The sequence below is a fragment of the Ahaetulla prasina genome, chromosome 2 (genome assembly GCF_028640845.1).
Source record: "Ahaetulla prasina isolate Xishuangbanna chromosome 2, ASM2864084v1, whole genome shotgun sequence".
Taxonomy (NCBI): Eukaryota; Metazoa; Chordata; class Lepidosauria; order Squamata; family Colubridae; genus Ahaetulla; species Ahaetulla prasina.
Genome location: NC_080540.1, coordinates 180,548,430 through 180,563,629, shown reverse-complemented (window position 1 = coordinate 180,563,629; position 15,200 = coordinate 180,548,430). Strand labels below are relative to the sequence as shown.

The 15,200-nt window shown below is 40.8% G+C and overlaps 1 protein-coding gene across 2 annotated transcripts; it reads left to right on the top strand.

Annotated features, from left to right (window-relative positions):
• Positions 1–7: 7 nt before the first annotated feature.
• Positions 8–15,184, top strand: GTF2F1 (general transcription factor IIF subunit 1). Of its 2 annotated transcripts, none has more exons than XM_058173800.1 (14): positions 8–56; positions 766–828; positions 1,774–1,820; positions 4,294–4,366; positions 5,878–6,071; positions 6,398–6,568; positions 7,462–7,643; positions 8,004–8,148; positions 8,390–8,448; positions 9,140–9,259; positions 10,041–10,114; positions 10,823–10,961; positions 11,884–12,016; positions 14,672–15,184. In XM_058173800.1, exons 2-14 carry the CDS (start codon positions 817–819, stop codon positions 14,874–14,876), a joined length of 1,554 nt encoding a protein of 517 aa, XP_058029783.1. In that variant the 5' UTR covers positions 8–56; positions 766–816; the 3' UTR covers positions 14,877–15,184. The 2 variants fall into 2 exon arrangements, with proteins under 2 accessions (XP_058029783.1, XP_058029782.1); XM_058173799.1 differs by lacking the exon at positions 8–56 and adding an exon at positions 63–406.
• The last annotated feature ends 16 nt before the right edge of the window (positions 15,185–15,200 follow it).

Sequence of the window (15,200 nt, the reverse complement as noted above, 5' to 3'; positions counted from 1 at the left end):
TAGCAGTCGCCAGAGTTTGCGCATGCGAGTTTGAGGAGCTGGCTGACACTGCTTAGGTAAGAACGGGGGATCCGCGGGGAAGGGAAGGGAGGCTCCGGGGAAAAGAACCCGGCCGATCCCGTCCTCGGCTGCCGTCGCCTTTGCCGATCGATCAGGACATTCTGGATCCTGGATGTCTTTTCCTCTCCGGGATGGATCCCAACATCCTTCAGTGCCCGCTTTGTGTCTCTAGCCGCTCTGAATCGAGCCGGCTTAGCGGAGGCTTTAGACGTCCGGTCGCGGAGGTCTCCCCTCCGTCTCTTGCTCACCTTTCTCTAGCTGCCAGTTAGATTTTGGTATCCTAGTTCCCAGCTCCTCTCAGGAGGAAAAATCTTAGCCTGGAAGGAGTGTCCCCGAGCTGGGTTTGGTTCGTATAACTTATTTTAAGTTATTTGCTTCTTAACGAAAATGCTCTCTAAAAGAAAAATAGAAATGTTATCTTTCAGTGCAAGAAGCTTCCTACACACGAACACCGGCCATCTGCGATATGTAGCCTTAGAGGAAAAGAAAAAAGAAAAACCAGAAGCTCTGTGCCTGCTTTGCTTCTTTTTCAGAGCTCTTTTCTCACTCACTTTCTCACTCAGCCAATATTTAAAGGGGCCCTTGAGGCAATCCCAGCTAAAGTATCCCTTTGTTTTGCTTTTCTTTGCTCACTTGGCATTTTAGACTTTTTCTGATACTGCTCCCAGGCTTTTATAAAACTGACTGTGCCTCTTTCTTCTATAGAATCTGCGGTTGAAAAAGAAACGTGGTTGAATACCAGTTCAAACGTCAGAAATGACTTCTTTGGTGAGTTCTTATTTTCAAGAGTCAGATATGGCTAAACTACATTTGAGGCTAGGGTTATCTCAATTCCTTCTTACATTACTTTTGAGAAGCCTTGGGGGAGGAGGTTGGAATCTTGAATGGAATCCTCAATACTGTAAAGCCACCTAGGCCATTCATATAATTAGAATGCCAACTGTCCAAAATTCCACTCGGAATTTCGTCTGATTTAACCTTCCCAACCAGTTGCCTTCAGATGTTTTACTGCAGCCCTTGGCAATTTTATTGAAAAAGTATGGGGATCATTGCTCAAAGCATGGGAAACTGAACAGGTCAGGGAAACTGAACAGATCTTTTGCTTACCTATCAGATGTGTCCTGACATCAAGGTAAGAAGTAGCTGTCTGTACGATTCCTGCTATTTGTTGTTTTGATTTCTTGACTTGATGCCAGTCACTTTCTAACATTGTTGATGTGGGGGAAATAGGAGGAGGAAGATGTGTTGTATATGTTCTCCACTTTGAGTTATTTGTAAAAATAATAAAGGTGGGATACAAATAAGTAAATAATATTTCATGATGAATCTGAATTTATTGTCTGGGGTGGGCCACAGACCTTCCTCTGCACAATTCTGTTTCTCTTTCCATGCATTTCTGAGATTGTCAAAACCAGCCATCAGGTCAATCTTAGTCATTGATAAGTGGGTGGGTTTGTTGGGATAGAAATATACTCTGTCTTAATCCTTGGACATTTTATATTATTTTTGAATCATGACCTTCCATGCTGCTGTTTACTTTCTATAGGACAGAATATATTGATTAAATAATGACATTTTATTTTTACAATGCTAAACTCTGTGCCTTTAATACCCATGTATCAGTCCTACTCACATGCATTGACATAACTTGTCCAGCCACTTTTACCTGTTTCCTCTTGTATTTATGTAGTTTCTTTTCTTTCTCTTTCCTAGGGAACCAGCAACCAGGGAGTAACTGAATATGTCGTCCGGGTTCCCAAGTCAGTACACTTTTCTCTCTCTCAGCCTTTCATTTCATTTCCATTCTTTTTACTTTTTTAAAATAATTTTAATATTTTGTAATAATCCAGTCAGTTACAACTTAACATTAAATAAGACTGCAAGTAATAGAAGAGTTGCTTGCTACTTTTGCCATTTCAGGCACAAATGTATTGGCTGCACTGGCCAATTAATTAAACAAATCTGCAACACATTCAAATCTGAACACTACTTGCAGCTCTGGTTTTGAAATGATGAGGGGTTGGGGTGATGTAAAGTCAGGACAGAAAAGGATTCTGCAATGTGGAGTAATTAAATGAACTGGAAGGCCTGCATCCCATAACAGCTTATGACAAAGGGATGACTTTCAGGCTCATATATGGCAGTGAAGGACATACAGGGGTACTAAGAGGTTTCCTCTGACTGGCATTTTAGCTAGCAGCTATGAGCTGTATACTGCGGTCACAGAAAAACAACATTGACAAGCCAAATTGTTATTTCCAAAAAGCTTTCTCTTACAGCCTGCAACATTATTTTGTAATGTGTTTGGTACTTGGAGCCTTTGATGGTCTTTTATACTTTGTCTTGCAACACAGTACAGGTAGTCCTTAACAGTTCATTTAGTGACCTTTCAAAGTTACAGTGGTACTGAAAAAAGTGACTTATGACCATTTTTCATGCAATTGTTGCAGCAACCCCATGGTCACATGATCAAAATTCAGATGCTTGCCAACTGACTCATATTTATGATGGTTGCAATACCCCAGGGTCATGTGATTACCTTTTGTGACCTTCTGACAAGCAGTGTCAATGGGAACCCAAATTCACTGAACAACTGCAGTGTGTCAGCATTCCAGAAAACCCCCTCTTGCAGAAAAGACTCTGAAGCAAACATCTTTCAAAGTTCTTTTACTAGCATAGGTAACCTTGCACAACTGGATAAAATCCGAATCTGGGGATTCAGGTTTTTCCTCAGTAAGACAACCTCTAAATCCCTACCCTCCTTGACCCCTCTGCCGATCACATGCTCCAATCGCCAACCGTCCCATCTCGAGACATCACTCCAGCCACTCCTTCTCCAGATGTAGGTTCGGTCTGACCTTGACCAGCAAGAAGAATGTTATTATGTCTAATGGACCCCTCTACCAAATCCCCCCTCCTCCTTTCCCACACATGAGAAGGTGGCAGTTCGGAAGCCTCCGGCCTAATATGGCTTCCAAAGCTGACACAGTGATTCACTTACAATGATGTCAAGAAAGATCGTAAAATGGGGCAAAACTCACTTTACAACTGTCATTTAACAACAGAAATGTTAGGCTCAATTGTGTCGAGTACTTATACTAAAAAGTCTGTAGCTTCAATACATGGCATGCAGACACGATAGGTCCTCAGCAATCTGCTGATCATTATGACTGGACAAAGCTCTCCCTCAGTATAGGATGTCCTATGACATATTTGTTTGACCACTCCAGACTCAAGGAGAAGTGCTAAGTCTTAACCATAGTCTGGAACTATGGCTGGTAGGAAAGTTACTTACTTCACATGTCTTCCCCTTCTGGTGTACAGCTCAGCTTCACCTGTGGCTGGCCAGTAGCTTCTGTAAAGTGAAAATGGGGTGTAGTATGTCTACTGCAAATAACAGCCAGTCAGCCAGCTCCATAGCTGATGCAGAAGCAACTGAGGTCATGCAGTTTGCTTGGCAGTGTTAGACACAGTTTGCTGCTGGCTTTTTCTGGATTGTGTTTTGACTTCTCCCCTCTACCCATGAGGTCTATAATTTTTAAGTACTAATCAGACCAGCTCTGCTTAGCTTCTGGGAGATTAACCGTGATCTGCTCAGTACAAAGATCACCAGACAAACCTCTGCCCAAAGCAGCTTTTTAGAGAAATAGAACATAGATAAGTGTCTTACATGTGGTGCTCAACACTCTGCAAAGGCCAAATCCAGTGGCCTTTATATATAACAATTGGGCTGCTAAGAAGTGTTGTGTTGGGTAAGATCAAAGATTAGTAAGTCCACATTTGCCCCTTATGATTTGGTGGATGCCTTTGGGAAGCCCATAACCAAGACATAAAATGCAACAGTGAGATGTCTCCCATAGATTATCAGAGATAATATATAACTATCAAAACTAACCATAGCCCTTAATAGTCTTATTGTTTATTGGTTTAAATCTTGGCCCATTATTCACCCCCTACATCCTGTTGGAGGAAACTTATCAATTCTGTGCTCTGTATCTAAACTGAAAGTTCTATTAGGTTTTTTTAAGTTTCTTTCTTGCAAGAGGTCAGAGAAAATTATGTAGCAATTCCTTTTACAGTTCTGTCCCCATAACAGTGGTGTTAGATGGGCTGAGCTAAAAGATCATTATTGGCCCAAAGTCATCAAGTGAGTTCATGTGGCTGAATGAAGGAGTTGCATTTGGATGCCATCGATCTTAATCTAACATTCATTTTCCTTTTCTGTTTCCAAAGAAGCACCTCCAAGAAATATAATATTATGGCCTTCAATGCTGCCGACAAGGTCAACTTCGCCACCTGGCACCAGGTAGGAACCTGTATTCAATGCATAAAGTTTTTACATTAAGAAACTGCATCTTGCGTGCTACAAATCCAGCATTAAGGTTTTGGCCACGATTATCTGTCTTCGCCTTTAGTACCGCATGCATGCTTCTATGGTATACGTCTTGCAGCCTCAGAAAGTTTGCTGGTTGAAAAGATCAGACTCTGAACAGAGAAGGCGCACTTTCAGTAGTGGTTCTCTCTTCTTGTGATCATTTTAATGATTTTAAATGATAATATGAGGGCTTTATATATTTAATACTTAAATAATAGATGCCTGACAACCTATTATCTGAACTTGAGAGGCAATTTGGTGTAGTGATTAAGGCAGTGCTCCCCAAACCTGGGCAAATTACCGGTAGGTAAAAGTGTTTTTTCTTTGGGTAATGATCTGCAATCACAACAGAGCCATTTAAATAAGGACTTTCTGGTAAGAGGTAAAAAAAAATTCTGATACAGAGTTTTGGGTAATGGAAGAAAAAAATTGGGAAGCACTGGGGTAAGACGTCTTGCTAAAAACCAGAAGAGTGAGAGTTCTGATCCTGCCTAGGGTACAAAGCAAACTGGGTGATCTTGAGCCAGTCACTGGGTTTCAGCAGGTTCTGACCAGTTCTGGAGAAGTGGTAGTGGAAATTTTGAATAGTTCGGAGAACCAATAGTAAAAATTCTGTCTGGCCCTGCCCCCATCTATTCTCTGTCTCCCAAGTTCCAGCTGATTGGGAGGAAATGGGGATTTTGCAGTAACCTTCCCCTGGATTGGGGTGGAAATGGAGATTTTACAGTATCCTTCCCCTGCCATGCCCACCAAGCCACACGCACAGAACCAGTAGTAAAAAAATTTGAAACCCACCACTGTTTTTAACCCTAGGAAGAAGGCCCAGGAAAACCACTTCTGAAAACCTTGCCAAGAAAACGGCACGGACTAATCTAAGCAGCCACCAAAAAACAAAAAAGTTTCATTTGCATCTCTTATTTTCTGAGTTTGGCAAGTTTCCTGTGGAAGAATGACAGAGGCCTAGGAAGGGCTACAATTAAAGAAATCTAGTACTGCTGCATTATGCAGTTATTAAATGTGTGCATTTAGGAATCTTTGCTGTAATCAAGATTACAGACTGTGATGGATGTGTGTGAAAAAAGGCATTTGGAAGCCATATAAGTCTTAAATTGGGGGATCAGTAGAAAGCATGTTAGATTTGTTAACAAACATCTTATTAACGGATCCTTGGCCTTCATAGCTATGGAGATTCCTGTTGCACATACGTATTCCTTCAGTAGAATACTTTTCATCATTTTCAGGATTAACTGATTGCAGCTGAATTGACATGAGATATATAATATACTTCTTTAAAATACATATATATTTCAGGGAATTAAAAGCTTTTAGAAATCCATACATCTTGAAAAATGGTATTAACGTGCTGAGGAATAGTTTTATCCTTCCATTTCCTTTGAAGAAATGGTACTTTCCTGGTCCCTTTACTTCCTGATCTTCCTTAGGCAAAGATGGAGCGAGATCTCAGCAATAAGAAGATCTACCAGGAAGAAGAGATGCCAGAATCTGGAGCTGGCAGTGAGTTCAACCGCAAGCTGCGTGAGGAAGCAAGGCGCAAGAAATATGGCATTGTCCTGAAGGAATTCAAACTTGAGGATCAGCCTTGGATCCTGAAAGTCAATGGCAAGGCTGGACGCAAGTGAGTAGTTGATATTTATATGTATCCATTTCATGTATTCATAATTATGTTTATACTTATATCTGTTACCTATTACATGCTTGATGAAATAAATAAATAAATAAATAAAATAGGCTTGGACTTGGCTTTAGAATGTGGGCTATTTTTTTTCCTACTACTCTTTCCTGGGAAAATGGTTAGGCCCACTCCAGATTATGAGTAGAGAATTACTCAGGGAAGATGCATGAAGTTGTCTGTATTAACAGTTGTGTGCCCCTCTTCCTAGCCTTCTCATACTGTTTCAGCTTTAAATCCTGAAGTTACTGTGTGTGGATTTTTTTTCACAGGTTCAAAGGAGTGAAAAAGGGTGGTGTGACTGAAAACACATCCTATTACATCTTTACTCAGTGTCCAGATGGTGCTTTTGAAGCCTTCCCAGTAAACAATTGGTATAATTTTACACCTATAGCCAAGCATCGCACCTTGACTGCAGAGGAAGCTGAGGAGGAATGGGAAAGGTGAGAATTGGAAGATGATATTCCTGCCCATGCTCCATCAGGAACTAATCCCAGAAAGGCCTGCAAGGCCTTCCTCAACTTGATTCCCACCTATAAAATAGGCCTTCCTGTTCTAGCAAGGAATTATAGTGAGAAACCTTACTTAAAGTTAAGTACTGTGATTATGGCAGGTAAATTTAAATCAGAGTTTTTGCTTTTAGCTGCTGTGCAACATCAGCTCTTTGCAATGCAGTTCTTTGAAGCCTAGCCTTTTAGACAATCACTCAGTGGTGGGCTGTTGCCTGTTCAGACCAGTTCAGGTGAACCAGTAGTTTCAACCAGCAGCTGGCCCCGCACATCCACCCTGGCGAGGGCTCACATTTTCAGTTCCGGGTGAACTGATTGTTACAACCGGCAGCAGCCCACAGCGTCAATCACCCCTACTGGCCTGAAATGCTGGGAGTTGCATTTTCAGAATATCTGGAGAGCAGCATTAGAGAAAGGCTACTTGTAAACAAATCGGTATTATAGTCGAACAGCAAGAATTTATAGGATAGTTTTGTATAGATTTATATACAATTTGTAAACCAATCCGAGTCACTTAAATAGTGAGATGGGAAGCGTATACATTTGATTAATAAATTTTAAAAACAATAACCGCTATTAGAGAGCCTTCTTCTATGGCATGGAGTAAAATCAAGGTGTTTAAGGATGCCAGTTTCATTTTTCATCTTCTACAAGTTTATTTGTTCTTAAAAAGCCAGAACAGAACCAGTTCCCTCACACCCAGGCTGCCCTGTAACTAGCTGGAATCTTAAGGCTTCAGACAAGTTTTTTGCCAGAGCTTTTGCAAGGAGTTCTTCTCTCCCGAGTAGGTTTTAACAGGCCATCTGGTTGACCCTCCTCATCTGCAGGAGAAACAAAGTCCTAAACCACTTCAGCATCATGCAGCAACGGCGGCTGAAGGACCAGGGTGAGGAAGAAGAGGAGGAGAAAGAGAAGAAAGGCAAAAAGAAAGGCAGCGATCTAAAAATCCATGACCTGGAAGATGAACTGGAGATGAGTTCAGATGACAGCGAGTTCAGTGACACTGATGGTGCGGCCTGTGGGAGGGGCAGGGCGGTGGGATGTTGGGATTGAAAAAAGTAGTTCTTATCACAGTTGAGTGGTCTCCAGATGAGTGGACCATTTCCCAGAATTCATAGACAATGCAGCTAAAATATATTGAGCAGAGGCTCAGACTCGAATGCTGTTCAGATCCAGGAGGAGGAGGAGGTCCTGGTTTGCATAAAGATAGGCTTATCTTTTGTCTTGTGCCATTTTTGACTATCTCTCTACAATAGCTTGCAATTCCTGTTTGCTGCCGTTTTCCCCTTGGGCAAAATGGTTTATAGATTTTGGCTTTGAAATGTTTTTCATAAGGAAATAAATAGATCATATGGGCATCCTTCCATAGGTGAAAAGCCTGCCAAAACTAAGAAAAAAGCACCGCTCACCAAAAAAAAGAAAAAGAAGAAAGGATCAGATGACGAAGCCTTTGAAGATAGTGATGATGGAGACTTTGAGGGCCAGGAAGTGGACTACATGTCGGATGGATCAAGGTATGTGCCCCTAAGAGGCACAAACAATTTCTGCCCAATTGCACGGTTACTTTTCATGTGGCTCAGCTGCTCCTCCTCCAGTATCTGCTTTTGCTATGTTGGGAGTCCCATCCATCTGGAGGATGCCTTATTCAGTATGCTGCTAATTCATGGTCCTTTTCTGGGAATGGATTGTGTTCTCCACTGCCAATTTATAGGGTATATTGCTTTGCTCAGAATTGGGTTTTCTTTCATTTTACAGCAGCTCAGCAGAGGAAGCAGTCGGCAAGCCCAAAGTCACCAAAGAAGACATCCCAAAAGGTACGTGGCTGAATCAGACCAGCAGCAGTTACACAAATGAACAAAATTAATGACATGGTCACTATTTTCAAGGCATTTTATCTAGGAAATCATTCTGTGGGTGCATTGTTAGATGTGACTTGTTAGCCCTTTGGAGTTATTGTGTAGTTTGCATATGTGTCTGTTATACATGTTAGGTTAGCCGATGATTCACATTTTTTTTCTGGAAAAGACCTTGAGGATTGAATAAAAGCTGCCTAGGATCCTTTATTTAAAGATCTTTATATCTCTACTGTGTTCTCCGAAAATAAGACCCTGTCTTATATTTTTTTAACCTTGTTGCCATGCGCTCAAAAGCTTGACTGGGCTTATTATCAGGGGATGTCTTATTTGAGGAGAAACAGGCTACTTCTATGCCTTAAATTATGTTTCCCTAGAAAATCTCAGGGAAGTAGCAGCATCCCCATTAGATCAGCTACTTTACTGACCTGTAAGGTTTATGTTTAGAGTGAATGTTGGCCAGATATGTGGTTGAGAGCTATTCTACTGCCAAAAGAGGCCACACATACTAATGAATGGAGAAGTGCATTCCTTATCCTGGGCAAAGGAAATCAATGGGAGCATGTGCTCTTAAGTTTAATGAAAAAAAATGAGAAGCTGAAGTCAAGGAAAAGTCTGATTTCTCCATAATTCAAGCCATATTGTTTTTCAGGTATAGATGAAGCAAGTGAGAGCAGTGAAGAAAGTGAGGAGGAGAAGCCTGCAGAGGAGAAAGAAGAGGAGGAGGAGGAGAAGAAGGTCCCTACTCCACAGGACAAAAAGAAAAAGAAAGGTAATGAAGCCTGAAGCTGAATGGGATAGGAGCTCGGGAAAGGGAAATATAAATCAAGCTTGGGAAAGTGAAAATGCAATTGTTTGGGGTTTTTTATTGCATTTATATCCCGCCCTTCTCCAAAGACTCAGGGCGGCTTACACTATGTTAGCAATAGTCTTCATCCTATTTGTATATTATATACAAAGTCAACTTATTGCCCCCAACAATCTGGGTCCTCATTTTACCTACCTTATAAAGGATGGAAGGCTGAGTCAACCTTGGGCCTGGTGGGACTAGAACCTGCAGTAATTGCAGGCAGCTGTGTTAATAACAGACTGTCTTAGCAGTCTGAGCCACAGAGGCCCTTCTATCAAGTCATGTTTGTAGCATGACTTGACAGAAATCAAGAGCACTGTATGAAGCATACAGTTCATATTTCCAAAAGCTTTATGCTTTGACAAGAAAAAGAAGTAGAGCAAATTATGGCAACTGGTTATTAAAATTGCTTGATTTTATATCAGCTGCCAAATTCTGTTTTTCTTGTGGAATTCAACTCTTACCACACAGGGCCACTGAAATAAACCTCCAGCAACATTTGCTTTGGGAGTTAGAGCAGCCGGATGGTTTCTCTGGTCTTGTTACTTTGAGGAAACCTTGAATATTTTGGAACACAGCAGTTTTGCAGCAGCTGAGACAGACTTGATGAACCAGTAGCAGCTCAGCACCCTCATGTCAATGTGTTGGTGGCCTTGAAGATAGGAGAGAAAGCTCCCACTGATTTCTTGACTGTGCTTTGCAGACAGCAGTGATGAGTCGGAGACATCAGAGGATAGTGACATTGACAGCGAAGCATCTTCAGCTCTCTTCATGACGGTAATTCCAGAGGCAGCTTCTTTTGCCCAGAGAAGAGGAGGTAGCTAGCATTGAACTTGCCTCCTGCAGGAAAGCTAGGTGCTGTTCCTGGCATCTCCAGGAACCCATCCCATCTCTTATCTGCTTCTCACTTGGTTTGTGAATCCCAGAATGCTTCCAATATGCTTGTAGTTAGAACAGAGCTTTTGTAAAGGACAAAGCCAGAGTGAAATTCCCCTTTCTGTTTCTACCACTGCAGCTCAGCTGGATGGGCAACTATATTTGTGTATTGTGAACTAGGCACATACCCTAACTTCACTGAATAGTTGTTAATCCTACAAATTATTTTCCCAGTTCTATGCTTCCACTCATTTGTCTGATTTGCTTGATAGCCTTGCAAATTAATGGATAGAAGCAACTCCTCTATAAAACATTTTGCCTGGCTTACGTTTTTGGCATTGGGGTTTAAAAATGTGTCCTAGTAGTAGCTATTTGACAAACATAAATTGGCCCTCTGGATTCCCCAGCACAAGGTTGATTATTTTGCTGCTGCTTCCTGAGGTGAAGTGCTTCTTACAGCACCAACTTCATTTTGCTCCTCACAGAGTAGTCCTTGCTGATGTTCTGTCTACTCAGAAGGCTTTTTAGCACAGTATGGGACTCAGGCTCAGGCATGGTTGGGTAGAACAATGGGGCATAATTGAGCCCATGCTCCTGACACCTTCACAGAAAAAGAAGACTCCTCCCAAAAAGGAGCGCAAGGGCTCAGCCAGCAGCTCACAAGGGAACAGCCGTCCAGGGACCCCCTTGGTGGATGCCGGCAGCACCTCATCCATGCTGCGGGCTGCAGCCAACAAGCTGGAGCAAGGTAGGGTCGTGTGTGTGAATTTCACCTTATCTGACTCTTTCCTGGTATATTTACCCTCTGAACTCAGTGTATTTTTGGGAAGCCATGGTGAAGGATTCCTTTTCAAAGCAAGTATTTCAAATACTTGCCTACAGAGACAGTTTGAAAATGTGCAGGCTGTCCACTTCAACCAAGCATTAGTGTTCAGTAATTAAATATCTAAGCCTACTTAGTTATCTGCCTCTTTTTCTATGGCTTTTAGTTTACATTCTGTGGCTTTCAGTAATAATACATTCTTTGTATTTCATCTAGCCACTGTTCCGCTAGTGACTGGAATTATGCATTCCCTAAAATGATTTGGAAGATGTGCTTTGGAATTCTTGTGAATATGGCATCTTTGTGCTACTCATGAAAATAACCTGGACAATACTTTGTTCAGGGTTTGATATAAATTTTTTTAAATTAAATCTCTTATTAAAGATATTAAAATTAACATAATTGTGGCAACATTGCCAATGATTTTTTTATTTGTGTGGAAGCTTTTTTACTTTATTGAATCTCACAAGATGCTTCACTTGTGTGAGGTCCAAAGTTTTCCTTCAGAATGGTTTTCAGAGCATGGATTGTTGAACTAAAATGTAAAAAATTTAATTCTGCAACTGTTCAGATACTGAAGTAGGAAAACAAATTTGTCTCTGGCTGTGAAGTTTCTTCTGCCACAGTAATGAGTTTTCAAGATCTCTGGCACTGAACAGAGTCATATCTTGAGACTGAATTAAAGCTAGCAGAAGACTCCAGATGGGTTGTTCCTTCTACAGCAGCTCTCTCCCACTTGTCCTTACATGGGTCAGGGTCCTTGGAATTGTTTGCCAGGAGAGAATGGACCAGAAGGCGCTTCTGAACTGTAGCTCAAAGTTTATCTGACTTTGTTTGTCTTGGACAGGCAAGCGACAGGCGGGGTCCAGTGAACTCCCAGCAGCTAAGAGGTTGAAAATGGATGCTGGAGCCCAGGCTGCCACCACATCTGGGAAATCTACCCCACAGCCACAGTCAGGCAAATCAACACCCAGTAGTGGGTAAGTATATGAATATATTATTTGGTGATTTGAAAGTATGCATTGTTTTAAAACATGATTAATAAATGGTAGGGGTTATAAATAGCACTTCGCTGAAACCAAATAATTCATAATTGTGTGCACAATTATTAGGCAAGTTGTATTTCTGAGGATTAATTTTATTGAAACTATAGTGTTCTCGGTCAATCCAAAATGTTAATAAACAGTTGACGATCAACTGTTTGTGCAGCAGCAACCATAGCCTCCCAGTTTACTTTTCAGAGAGGTATACTGTTTTCTTACATCGCAAATATCCCGTTTAAAAAGGGACCACAAGTTCTCAATAGGGTTTAGGTCAGGTGAGGAAGGGGCCATCTCATTAAGTCTTTCATCTTTAAGGCCTTTACTGTCTAGCCATGCAGTGGAGTACTTTGATGCATGCGATGGAGCCTTGTCCTGCATAAAAATCATGGTCTTCTTGAAAGATGCAGACTTTTTACTGTACCACTGCTTGAGGAAAGTGTCTTCTAAAAATTGGCAGTAGGTTTGGGAGTTGGTTTTGAGTCCATCTCCAACCTGAAAAGGTCCGACTAGCTCATCTTGAATACCAGCCCATACCAGTACCCCACCTCAACCTTGCTGGTGTCTGAGCTGAAGTGGAGCTCTGTGCCCGTTACTGATCCAGCCATGGGCCCATCCATCTGGTCTGTCAAGTCACTCTCAGCTCATCAGTCCATTAAACCTTTGAAAAATCTGACGTCAGATATTTCTTGGCCCAGTCTTGCTGTTTCAACTTATGTGTCTTGTTCAGTGGTGGTCGGGTTTCAGCTTTCCTTACCTTGGCCATGTCTCTAAGCACTGAACATCTTGTACTTCTGGGCACTCCAGATAGGTTGCAGTTCTGGATTATGACAGCACTGGAGGATAATAGGTTCCTGGCAACTTCATATTTGATTCTTCTCAAATCTTTGGCAGTTAATTTGCGGCTTTTTTTCTCAAAACGTGCCTTGCAACCCTGTTGACTATTTGCAACAAAATGTTTGATGGTTCTGTGCTCACAACCCAATATCTTAGCAATTTCAAGAGTGCTGCATCCCTCTGAAAGACTTTTTACAATTTAAATTTACAATTTAAATGACTTTTCAGAGTCAGTTAAATCTCTTTTTTGGCCCATTTTGCCTGAGGAAAAGACTCTGGCTAATAATTTTGCACACCTTGATATAGAGTATTGATCTCTTTAGGCCACACCCTCCCTCATTGCATATATCACCTGATATGCTTATATCCAATAAGCATTCAAGTTTATATAGCTTGGAAATGGAAAATATGCATTAAAATGATGATATGGTCAATATACTCAATTGCCTAATAATTGTACACAGAGTGTACTAGGAGAAAGTCTAAGAAAAGCAAAGATAAATCCTTTTGTTTGAATCCTACCTTAGTGACCGACATAGACAAGTCACAGGTTCTGTTCAACCCCCATCTATTTTCCAGCATCATGATTAGTCTGTTTCCTTGGGATTTTTTTTTTCACTATAACTTCTAGAGATTTGTTTGTACATCATTTCTGAAAATTAACAGTATGATTTCCTTGCCATACTGAAGAAGGAAATATAAAAACTGACATGTAAACTTTGCCCAAAATCCTCTGTAAAACAAATTCTCTAACATTCATTGCATGGAAGAAAACAAAAATCCCAGCTTTGCCCACTTCTACTGCTTTATTGCCCACAGAACTATCTGCTTTATATCAAAATGTGTGGCATCTGGTCATCAATTGTATATTAATGTTTCTTAAGTGAAATATTATCATTAGTGAAAATATTCATATTTTAAATATAGTATTAAAAACATGAGAGGACATGGTATACATGTCACATTTAGAAATAAACATTCTCTTTTTTTAAAAAATTCCAGTAACATTTTTAAGGGAAAAAATGAAAAAGGCTACTGCCTCCTTTCAGGATATTTTTCCAATTTCTTAGTCTTGTCCTCGTTTCTATAGAAGTCTCCCATCCAAGTGCTAATTAGACCTGATTATATTCAGCTTGGTGAGAAACAGTATTATAAAAACATATATTTGATAGCACACACCCCCCCCCAAGAAAGTGGTATAGGTGAAGTTACTCTTTTGGGATATATTTTATTTATATTCCTAAAGGGTTAAGATCAGATTTTAATAAAATAACCATTATCTAAAATAATTTTATAATTTGTGTTAAGCCAGTGCAATTTCTCATCTTTTTAAATACTGTCATTCTAAACAAAGATGTACATTAGTTTTCCAGTGTTTCACAATGTGCCTTGTTGGTACTTTGCCCCTGCCATCAAGACTACTTAAACCTAGATTACTGATATGCAGGTATATGAAACACTAATGATATTTAAATGGTAATTATTTGGTTTCTTTGTGCAAAATTTAGCATAAAGCCACATGAATTGTTTAATAAGGTTTAGAATAAGTTTTTCTAACCTGGTGCCTTCCTGATATCTGCAACTCAAATTTGGTTGACTTGGAACTATGTACAAATTGCCATATATAGCTCTTCACACAATAAGGTATTGACTTCCCAAAGTAAGTGATACACAGAAAGGATTTTCTGTGAATTTCTTCTCTTAGTTAGAACTATAACTAGTGTCTGGATTGGTCATTAACCTGTTTCCTTTTTGCAGTGATGTACAGCTGACGGAAGATGCTGTGCGGCGATATCTGACTCGCAAGCCCATGACCACTAAGGATCTTCTAAAGAAATTCCAAACCAAGAAGACTGGACTAAGCAGTGAGCAGACAGTCAATGTACTGGCACAGATTCTTAAGCGCCTCAACCCTGAGCGCAAGAACATCAATGACAAGATGCACTTCTTCCTTAAGGAATGAACAAGGCCAGGCTCAGGCGGCCCTTGGGTACTTGCCAGCTGGCTTTGAGCTTCTTGTGGTTCCCCATTGGTGGCTGGGAACTGAAACCATGGGATTGGCATCTGACCTCCTGGGGAAAGGGAGAAGCCCGTGCTCTGCTTTCACCTGGAAGTCCTCTGGAAATTGGGAGTGGTAGATGTGGGGGAAGAGTTTGGCATAACCTGTTACGGGGTACGGAAGATGCCATTTTTCTGAATGAGATGTAGGATGTATGGGAAAGAGAGTTAACAGACACTGCCATTTTTGGAAATAAACCTGGACATATTTTACACTTGGTTCCCTGTA